Source organism: Daktulosphaira vitifoliae, unplaced genomic scaffold, assembly GCF_025091365.1.
Source record: "Daktulosphaira vitifoliae isolate Bord-2020 unplaced genomic scaffold, ASM2509136v1 Scaffold_1, whole genome shotgun sequence".
Lineage (NCBI taxonomy): Eukaryota > Metazoa > Arthropoda > Insecta > Hemiptera > Phylloxeridae > Daktulosphaira > Daktulosphaira vitifoliae.
The window spans coordinates 56,618,447-56,630,099 of record NW_026099572.1 but is presented as its reverse complement, the minus strand read 5'-3'; the positions used below and the strand labels follow the sequence as shown (position 1 = coordinate 56,630,099).

Sequence of the window (11,653 nt, the reverse complement as noted above, 5' to 3'; positions counted from 1 at the left end):
CAGATATCATCTATACTTATCTCATCTATGCCACGTCTATACTGTGCCTCGACCCCACTGTGCTACCGTTTTTTATATGTATATTTAGGTTCAGAGAAAAGATGCTATTGTCAATATTTCTTTTTTTAATGGGATTTTAAGAAAAATCAGTAAATATGCACAAATAAAAGTCATTGAAATAACATTGAAATTCACTGTTTGCAACTATTTTCAATTTAAGTATTTTAAATGACGACGGAGTAGATATAATGGTAAAAATTTTTATTTGAATAATAATATTTTAAAGTAATTAGAATAAATTGAATAACTTTTTTTTACTGAATAAAATAAATCAAAATAATAGAGACCGATTTTTCGAAGAGTAAAATAAAAAATCATTATGGTTGGTAGGAATTGATTGTTCCGAGCGGCTCAATTCCTAAATATGACCCTGATAATATTTCTTATCTTAAAACATTTCATTATTATATTATAAAAAATAAAAACAATTTTCATTATTTCTTGAAAAGTGTTGATAAACTTATGAGGTACAAATGATGTAAAATATAATTTACCTTCAATAAATATCAAACTGGAAATTATTAACAAAAAATATGTCAATTGCCAATTCTAAAATAAAATAAAATAATAATTTAAATTTCAATCGAGCACTATATGTAAAATGTATTACTCACATCCATTTTTACATTAAGTGTCAATAACTAATGACTATCTTTTTGTTACTTTGGTCTATATATATATATATAAAAAATTCCCAACACAATATTTTTTTTATTTTTCAATTTAAAAAGAATATTTTAAGTAAATAAAAATAATTCTTATTTTTAGTAAAACTATTAATATTCCTGTAAAATACACTAACCAAATCGGGATTGTCATGAACATTTTCTTGGTTTAAAAAAAATAAAATTATTAATACAAATACTATTATATCAAGATAAAACTAAATCAAACTATATTATAATTTGTACATTTTTATGAAAAAATCATTATTAAATGATAACATTTTTAAAAAATCACACTATTTATAAAACATAAATGGAAAATGTTATCATGAATTAGTATTACATTAGTGTGGTTTTCTTTGCTCAGAAAAGTATTTTTTTTAATCTGCAATAACTTACAAAAGATATTGTTTTTGATAATTTTTTTTGAAGATAAAAAAAAGTTGTACTTTTCAATTAATTTTACTGATCTTTCTATAGTATTGTTTACAACTTTAAAATTGTCTACTGTTTTTTGACGACCGCTATAATCAAAACTTAATTTTAATAATTTTTGGAATTCTTATTAAGAAAACCACTTTACAGTAGTATTATGTATAAGTTGACCTGGAAGTGTAAATGTGAAACCACAGACGATTTCTGCAAGCAAAACGCCTAAATCATGTTGGACCCTTGCTTTAAAGTCTAAAAATATTAAAAATAATACTTTTACTCAACATTCCATCTTATGTGCCTTAATAGCAGCTTTTATTGGTCGATGTAGTCGCTCAACCAACTCATTTGCAACAGTGTGGTACACTGTCGTGCGAAATTCTTTTCATGCCTAATAGTGAAGCAAAAAATTTTAAATACTAGAAATTGCAATCGCCCGCCTCAGTCATTTGTAAAATTGAAAGGAACGTTATGACGTGCAATCCAACCGCCAAACAGTGCTAGCGTTCCGGTTTTAGTTTTTATTTCCAGTAATGGAAAAGCGTGGCGAGGGGCGGTGTGGCCGAGTCAGTAACGCGGCAATGTTTGACGCTTCGGGTTCGAAACTCGATACGGTCGGTTTCATTTGCTGAGCGAGAGATCACTTCGGCTTATGGAATTGCCATCCTCCGGCGACGGACGATCCACCCGTTCCGGAGTATTAATGGTTAAGAGAGCCTTAAATTACGCGGGTTTGGAGAGAAAAAAAAATTTTCATCATGTTGATACATATGTCCCTGATGTATAATAAAGTTTTTCAGCTGGACTACATTTTAACTTTGTCAGTGGCAGTCACTAAGGTTAAACGTGTTTTTATGATTTTCATTTGTTAAAAATAATGAATCAAAGGATTTTTATCAAATTTTGCGTAAAAAATTAAATAAAGTATGACAAAGTTTGTGAAATTTTAACAAACGTCTATGGTGAGTCTGCCATGAGTAAAACAGGGGTTTACGAGTGGTACAAGCGTTTCCAAGATGTCCGTAAAAACGTTGTAGATGACGAAATCTCCGGATGACCTAGCACATCAACAGCCAATGAAAACGTGGAAAAAATGAAAGAAATGTTAATGAGCGATCACCGAATCACAGAAAAGTGGCTGATGATGTTGGAATATTGATTGTCTCATGTCATGAAATTTTTTCAAGTCAATGACAATACATTATTACTGAAACTTGATATAGCAGGTGACGAAACGTGGGTTTATGGATATGACGTTGAAAGTAAGGCTCAATCGTCCCAGTGAAGTCATTCTGGATCGCCAAGACCGAGAAAAGCTCGACAAGTACAATCAAACGTAAAGGTGTTCTTCTTTTTTAATAACATAGAAATACATGTATTCTTGCCACGAGGTCAAACGGTCAATAAAGAGTACTACCTACAAGTTCAACGCCACTTGCATGAAGCAATAAAAAAAAAAAACGCCCGGATTTGTGCCAAATAATTCATGGGTTTTGTACCACGATAATGAACCTGCTCACACTTCATTGCTTGTTCGTGAATTTTTGGCGAAAAACAATAGTATAATGATACTCAGGCTCCGTATTCGCCAGACATGGCTCTGTGTGACTTTTTTTATTACCACAAATAAGGAGGACCTTAAAGCACCGTCGTTTTACAAGCATAGATGACATTAAAAGCTGATCGCTAAATGAGCTAAAGGCTATCCCAAAGATCAAGTTTGAGAACTGTTTCGATGATTGAAAGAAGTGTTGGTACAAATGCTGACACTAGTTGATGTTGAAATAAGAGAGTGGCGTCGATCCGTTTATTGATTTTAAATAACACAGGAAACAAACAGAATACGCACAAAATACTTAGACTAAATTGATTGAAACTAACAATAAAATGCAAATTATGAGGTGCCGAAGTAACGATTCAAACTTTTCGGTATTCGGGAAGACGATCATGTATCGGTATCACGATGATAACTTGCTGTCGTGGTGTCAAGAGATAACTAACTGGACGTATTATTGCGGCGGGGTATCCGACGCTAGGCATTTGTTGGACTTTATACCACGACGATAACGCGTGTGTGTGACGGTCCGGTTACAGTGAAGTGGTGGCTGAGAAGGAGCTGACACGACCGCGGGGTGTCAACGTGTGACAACGCCGTGGCCGTGTCAAATACCCCCCACCAAGCCACCGCTGTACTCTAAAAATCAAATGAAATAGCGCATATGGCGTTCCGTGTTTGGTCGAATATATTAGAGTGCGCATAGCGCAATAACAAGCCGCAATACTTACGTTGTATGTTTGATTGAGTGGGTGGTAATGCCCCGCGGAGTGCGCGCAACAGGGAGGGGGTTAGGGGTATAGACCCCGCGCGTAACGCGCTTGTGGTGGGAGGGAGCTCTTACTCGGCCGGGGGCTCCGGCTGTGCTGGGGAGGTGGGGCAGGAGAGGAACAGGTCCATCTCCCGAACCAGGCCGTCGTCCTCTAGCTCCATCGGCGTCTCCGGCTGCTCCTCCTGTGCTGGTGTCGTTGCTGGTGCTGACGCCGCCAGCACCCCGTCCACATACATGCCCGACGGCCGGCTGACAATAGCTGTTGTCACTGCTGGGGTTGCTGCTGATGTTGTCGGTGTTGTTGATGTTGTTGGTGGTGCTGTTGTTGTTGTCCGCAGTGTTGCGGTCGGGGTTATGGGCGGTGTAAGGTCCTCATCGACGACGACCCCCCAACGTCGAAGCATATACTCCCTGTACTTCTTCGTCCGGCGTTCCCGCTCGGACGGAGAGTAGTACCGAGGAGTTTTACTAGTCGTAGAGGTAGACGTCGCTGCGGACCTTCCACTGCCCCTGGCGTATGGATGCTTCGGGCGGCGTGACGTCGGTGGGGCGCTGTCTGGCCGCGTAGCGCGGAAAGACAGTAGAGGCCGAGGGGAGGGAGCCACCCGCATATTGCTTGTGGACGTCTCCCCCGGGCGGGGAAAGTGTTGGGCCACCACATTTATCACCCGACGAGGTTTTGGGGGAAGGGGCGCTTGGACTCCCTTGGCGGACGGGGAGGCGCGGGGGAGGGAGTTTAGCGCGTTTTGTATTTCGCGCCTCACCTCCTCGCGACCCGCCCGCACAACCCGTTCAAAATGGGCTCGAGCCACAGGGTTCCTTAGTACCTCGGGCAGGGGGGCGCGCGAAGCATCCTCTGCCGAGCGCAGTACGCGCGGGAGGGGGTCCGTCGGGAGGCCCACCCGGCCCGCCAATTGGCCAACCAACCGTTGGACCTCCTCGACGGATAAGGGTGTGGCTAGGTTGTTGTTGCTCATGCTGAAAAATAACAAAAAAAAAACTACTAACTTTGTTTTTTCATACATGAGACATGAATTTTCCTTGGTGGGGACTGGTCCGTTAAGAACACGCCTTTACCGAGGCGTTCGGCTAATCTCACAGGGCCCCACCACTTCGGTGCAAAACCCGCACAAAATTGTCTATTTGCGTTTGATAAGTGATGCGCTTTATAGTACACAACGTCGCCGACCGCGTATTTTGTTTTGATATGAACGGTCGGCGGTGTTATTTTTGTGCTAGTGATTTGTCGTTCGCGTTCTAACCGGTCGTTATTGATAGTAGCAGGTGCTACCGGTTGTACTCGCTGTAGTAGCCAATCACCCGGTTTCTTACCTTCTCTACCTAATACGAGTACGGACGGTGCGTATCCGGTAGTCTCGTTGCGCCTATNCCCGGTACTCTTGTTGCGCCTATTGCGTAGAGCGAACAACAAAGGTGGTAATTTTGTATCCCAAGATGTATGACTCGACTCTGTTAATAAAGCGCGAAGTCCTTTTTTTAACTCTTGGTTCTTTCGTTCTACTGGGTTAGCCCGTGGGTGGTATATCGGTGTAGTCCAGGCCTCTGCCCCCCACCGATTTATCGCGTCGATCATTTCTTTGGACACGAGCGCACGGCCGTTGTCGCTTAAAATTACTCGCGCGTAACCGTAGCGTGAAAAGAACTCCCTTTCTAGCGCGTCTACAATCGTTTTCGTTGTAGGTGCGCCTATGGGGTACGCTTCGGTCCACCTGCTGAAGCAGTCAGTTACTACTAATAGGTTCGTCTTGCCCCTTGGTGTTCTAGGGTACGGTCCCATCAGGTCGATACTGATTACTTCCCACGGCTGTCTGGGTTGGCGCTTGACCATCGGGTCTTCGGGGCGCCTGTTTAAGGGCTTAGTGCACGCGCAAATGTGACACGATTTTACGTACATGCGCACGGCGTTTCTTAACCCTTTACAGTAGAACCGTTGTTTGACCGCTCGGTGCGTTTCTCTCCATCCGGGGTGACATGATAGGGGGTCGTCGTGGTACCGCCAAATTATATGTTGTACTTTGTCGGTGGGGACGACTACCGGTGTGTCAGCGCCTATACGAATACGTAAGATTCCGTCCAACAAAAAAAATTCGTCCTTATTTTCCGCGGCCGGTTTTTCGTTCGCTATCGTAAGTTGCGCGTTTAAATTTTTTATGACCGAAGAGAGAAACTGGTCGTTGTTTTGCCACTCTCGTACTTCCCCCCCCGTGAACGGTCGGTCGCAGATCGCGTCGTTTGCCTCGGTAATGGAATAGATATTATCGAGAGTGGCGGTGGTTGTGGGCGGACTAGACATTGGCGCGCCTAACAAATTGTCGTCTAGGGCGTCTTCGTCAACAGGGGGTCCGTCCGTTGGGTGACGTGACAACATGTCGGGTGCTTCGTTGTGTTTACCCGGTACGTGTGTCGTGGTGAAATTTAGGTTACCCAGGTGTAGCGCCCAGCGGGTCAACTTACTGTTTGTTCCCTTCGCTTTGTGCAGATAAGTTAGCGCTGAATTATCTGTATATAACTCGAAAGGGGCGTACTCTAAGTATGACCTAAATTTATCGGTTGCCCATATGATCGCTAGACATTCGCGCTCGACAGCGGCATAACGTTTTTGCGTATCCGACAGCTTTTTACTCGCGTAAGCGACGATATCCTTTTCCCCCGGTTTTTGTCCGTGTTGAAATAATACCGCCCCTACGCCTAGTTCACTAGCGTCGGTTTGTAGGCAAAAGATCTTTGTGTAGTCGGGGGAGGAAAGGCGTGGTGAGTCGCATATTGCCGATTTAATGTGCTCGAAAGCGTGTTGTTGTGGTTGAGACCACGACCATTTCTCCCCTTTCTTTAACAGGTGGGTGAGGGGATCGATGCTGTCCGCATAGTTGTCGACAAACTGACTATACCAGTTGCATACCCCTAAAAATTTTCGTATATCCCTTACATTGCGTGGGACTGGAATATCGCGTATAGACTGTAATTTTTCCGGCTCTTTGTCTATGCCTAACCCATGCACCCGGTGTCCCAAAAAAGAAATTTCAGAATACCCGATCTTACACTTTTTAGTGTGGCATGTTAGGCCATGACGCATTAGGCGTTCTAGAACCTTGCTAAGGTGGTCTAGATGTGTTTCGACACTGTCCGAAAAAATTAAAATATCGTCCAGATAGACTTGAACGAAGTCGTCGATGTACCCCCTAAGTACTTCGTTCATTAAGCGTACGAAGGTCATGGGTGCATTCTTAAGTCCGAACGGAAGTACACGAAACTGAAATAAGCCCTTTTTCGTTCTGAACGCGGTGTATTCGCGTACGTTTTGCTGTAAAGAGCATTGCCAGTAACCCGATTTTAAATCGAGTGACGTGAAAACTTTCGCCCCCCTCATGCTTCTAATCATTTCGTTTAGATTAGGCATGGGATACGCGTCTGATACGGTCACATCGTTAAGTCGCCTATAGTCGACACATAAGCGATATGAGCCGTCTTTTTTCTTGGCCAGCACGACTGGTGCTGACCAAGGAGAAGTGCTGGGTTCTATGAGCCCTTGTGATTCCATGTCGCTTACCATTTCGTCTATCGCTTGTTGTTTGTGTAGCGGGTACGGATATGGTTTTTGCGCGATAGGCGTCGGGTCTTTTAGAATGATGTTGTGTTCGATAAGCTTTGTGCGACCTACCGTGTCGTTAAAAACTGCAGAATAATTTTTTATCGTGCGCGTTAATAATGCGTGTGTATGTGGGTCGCCTGCTATATCTAGTGTTGAGAGATCTACGTCGGGTAGCGTGTGCTGAGTACTCGCTTTCCAACAAGCTGTAGTGCGTCGCGTCGCGCCCAAGTGAATTGTACATGCAGCGTAGTCCCAGGAGACTTCCTGTTCTGTTAGAAAGTCGTGTCCCAGGAGTACGTCACAGTACAGATTCTCTAAGATAACAGCCGTAAACTTTACTTGTAGATCCGCAATTTTTGTTATAAAAGTGGCTGTGCCGGCCGTGTGTGATGTGTGGCCGTCAGCTAATCTAACTGGAGGTGTTTGTCCGTTGTGCACAATTCCGAATTTGTGAGCTGTTGCTCGAGTGGTATACGATTTTTGCGCTTGAGAGTCAAGTAAGGCCGTCACAAAACCGTTGTCAAATTCCAACTCCACAGCGGGAGTAGTAATTTTACGCGGGCGTGTTTGTGCGGCAGTACTCAAGTGGTTAGCGGTTCGAACGGGGGGCGTTGAAACGGTTTGTTCGCCGGCAGTATTAATTGCCATAAGCGGGTAGGCCGTTCCTGCCGTATTCCCCTCCCCCACGGTGGTCAACATATCGTTGGCCCGACTCGCGCTATAGTCGTTACCCATTAAGTCTACGAACGCGTGACAAGTATTTCGAATAATCTTATGGTCCTCATTGTGGATGAGGGGTGTGATGGTGGTGAGGTGTGGTGCTACAGCGTGCCCACTATAATGACAGTGGGGCTGTAGGGGTGTTGGTGAAGGTGGTGTGATAGAAGTGTGCATAAGATTATTCAAAATAGAATCATTTTGTTCGCAGAAAGCGCATCCGTTTTTGCTACCCGAGTTGACTGAACGGGCGGTTTGGTCGGCGCGCTGATTAGTGCGATGATGTTTTGAGCGGAATTGCGTTTGTGAGCCCGGAGAATGGACTAGTTTCTCCGTGGCTGTTGTCCGTTTCCCGGCACTGTCGGTCTGTTAGGACATTCGCTTTGCCAGTGATCGGCTCCGCAAAAGCGACAGGGTCGGGGGGGACGCGGATCGGGCGGTGCGTTTGGCCGCGGTCGCGTTCTTTGCGGTTGCTGCGAGGGTGATATGGCAGCCACGTACGGATTAGCGTTATTAATAAGTCTGCCCGTACGTATCGGTCGGTCTAGATCGTTCGCGATTACGCGTAAGTCATCTAAGGTACGCGGACATCGCATTCTTACGTTACCGTAATATTCGTTACGTAACAGACTGACTACCCGATCTACAATGTGCTGCTCAGAGCAACTGGGGCGAGCGCGCATCGCTAGACGTTGTTTATTTATGATAAATTCAGTCATGCGCTGATGTGGCCCCTGTTGCGTCGTCATGAGTTCGTTTTCTAATTCAGCTTGTATGCTGTTGTTATCGAACGTCGTGAGAAATTCCCTCGCAAATTGTCGCCAGGACATGTTGTTTAACTTGATGGTTTCCCACCAAGTTAATGCCATGCCCTTTAAAAATTGTACGCCCGTTTTTACCCATAAATCGCGATCTATGCCTGCTTGGGCCAATAGGTTTTCTACCTGTTCTAGAAACTCGCGTGGGTCCTCCTCATATTTTCCCGTAAACTCGGGGGAAGGGGGTCGTACAATAGGCGAATAATTAAGTGGCCCGATCGCCATGTGCGTGTGCGAACGGGTCGATGATGAAGGGGACAAATCGCGTGTCGGTGGCGCGAATGTGTTCGGCTCGAAGTGCCCCGTGTGAAGTTGCCGCGCGTCTAAATTGAAAGCCGCGTCGTGCGTGTTCGCTCGAAGAAGCGACGGTGACGTGCGCAGAGTCTGACTGGCTAATCGCTGTAGATTAAGCGCTTCGCGCTCCTCGATTTCAGTCAGGCGCTGCTGTAGGGCCGCGTCATTTTGAGTCGTGTTGCTGGGCCCAAAAGTTACGCGGCTCGGTTCGGACAGACGCGCGTAAGTAGAACGGTTGGTTTCCGTCGTTTCTCGCGTCATCTGTGCGGTGGCGAACGGATTACGTATAGTCTCGTTGTGTGTATCGCGGCTTACAATCGCTTGAGAGAGAGATCGTATTTCTTGCGTAATGCGAGACAGTGCTCTCTCCACTTCAGACATGCGCGCATCCATACGTGTATTAAGAGATATATCGCGTAAACTTTGTCTTACTGCGCATATCTCCTCCGTTGCGTGAGTTATTGAACGCACCGTATATAAGTCATCGGTATACGCTGCGTTCACACTACCGTTAGGACGGCCGGTTGCCAGAGAGAACTCGTGTAGAGATTCCTCTTCGGGATCCTCTCGCGCTAGGTTAACCGGTCGGTCNCAGGTTAACAGGTCGGTCCGCGTATGTGGTTGGGTCGACGGTCCGGCATAACGCGGGGACTTCGTCTACCTGAGACTCGCGTTCCGTCGCGAGCGTCTCGTAATGAAGCGGCGGGCGTTCGGGCAGAATCGCGTTCGATGGGTCTAGCCCCTCACTGCGTAAACTATTCTCCAAGACTGCCAGCATATCGCTTTTTGTCGTGGGGCCGTTTAACTGCCTATAAGCGCATTCGCGCAATAATTCCCGACGGTTCATTTGAGCGAGAGTTTTACCGGTCATAGTGAACGTTCCTTACGTATTTATCGAAAATAAACAAAAATAAATAAAAGAAACGCACGCGCTTATTTGTTTTTGTTATTTAGAAATACGATATCGCCGATCGCGAGAATACGCGCCGTGTGTTCGCGTATGAACGTCGACAATGACGGCCGTTTGTATTATTATTATTATTATTATTGTGATTGTAACAATACTGCAATATTTTGTTGATAGTGGTGTGCTATAGCAAATGTAAATGGAAAATGAGATTAATACGATAGCAGTCGTGAAATGATTGTGGAGATCGGAAATAATAATACAAACGATTTTATGGGACCCGGTTATTAAATGTAACGATCGCTGTGGTATGATAACGTGTATGATCACCCTACCTGCCTAGCGGATTTATCGAAACACTTGTGTTCGCGGCGTTGTGCGACTCAAGGTCGTCAGTGCGCGTGTATGTATAAATACGAAATCGCCAGAAATCCACTTTTACCGTGTTTTAAAAATACACCGAAGGTGGAAATCTACTACTCGCGAGGTAGATAGTATTTATACGACCGGGTGGGAATTTCACTGCTGTCACCAGTGAAATAGAAGTTAAAAATATCCGTAGTACGGGAAGGTGAGGAAAATTTCGCTGTCTCTTTTAAATAAAATTCAAAATTTATGTAATTAATATAAAATGTCAGCAGTATTTTCTTACCTTATTAAAAGTTAATCCGGCTTTGATTTCTGAGCCGGGGAGCCAGTTGACACTAGTTGATGTTGAAATAAGAGAGTGGCGTCGAGCCGTTTATTGATTTTAAATAACACAGGAAACAAACAGAATACGCACAAAATACTTAGACTAAATTGATTGAAATTAACAATAAAATGCAAATTATGAGGTGCCGAAGTAACGATTCAAACTTTTCGGTATTCGGGAAGACGATCATGTATCGGTATCACGATGATAACTTGCTGTCGTGGTGTCAAGAGATAACTAACTGGACGTATTATTGCGGCGGGGTATCCGACGCTAGGCATTTGTTGGACTTTATACCACGACGATAACGCGTGTGTGTGACGGTCCGGTTACAGTGAAGTGGTGGCTGAGAAGGAGCTGACACGACCGCGGGGTGTCAACGTGTGACAACGCCGTGGCCGTGTCAATGCATAATATATAATAGGAACTTTTTTGAAGGCGAAAATATTAATGTAAATGAATAAATAAATATTTTTTTCCAAAAACGAAAATTCCCATTACTTTCTGAACACTCCTCGATTAATTACGAGTAAATTTTTAACAGTAAATTTATGAAAAAAGCTAAAAATTACAATTTTTTACATTTTTATCATAGCAAATCATTTCTATGAAACATGCAGATCTTAATTAATAGTTTTAATTATTTAAAAATTATTTATATTGATGTAGTGTACATAATACGTGCTGCTTGTTACGTACTCTTTGAATTAAAATATATTACTACGTAATCTTATAATCAAACATAAATATTTTTTATATTAATTAGAATGATTTTGTTATAATTTTTGTTCATTAGCAAAACTAATGTTGTTTTTTTGTGTTTGTCATCTAATATACAGGTTGATTTTTTTATCATAACCCACTCAATTACTTACAGAATAATAATAAATTAACACATTTTTTTTTCAATTATCTTTAGTTACACATCATTCTTGAATTATTAACTATGTAATACTTTTTAATTTCATCCCTTATGCCTGGTAAGGGTGTCAACTTCGTTTTTTTAAATAATAACACATATTTTGAATTTAATAAAATGTTTGAGTTTTTAATTTAATAGTAAATGGAATTTGAATTTTTAATAAAACTTAATTTGTTTATTAGATATAAACATTTAAAGTTTCAAATT

The 11,653-nt window shown here is 43.2% G+C and overlaps 1 protein-coding gene across 2 annotated transcripts in view; it reads right to left on the bottom strand.

Moving 5' to 3' along the window:
* Window positions 1–11,653, bottom strand: part of LOC126895450 (uncharacterized) — an 82,592-nt gene that overhangs the window by 14,741 nt on the left and 56,198 nt on the right. The window contains exons 1-2 of one of the 2 annotated variants that reach the window (XM_050667308.1): window positions 675–732; window positions 555–609 (exon numbers count right to left, since the gene is read on the bottom strand). In XM_050667308.1, coding sequence (XP_050523265.1) covers window positions 555–609; window positions 675–680 — 61 coding nt within the window. In that variant the 5' untranslated portion in view covers window positions 681–732. Of the gene's footprint in view, window positions 1–554; window positions 610–674; window positions 733–11,653 lie in introns of those variants that run through there. The other variant, XM_050667309.1, reaches the window with a different exon arrangement.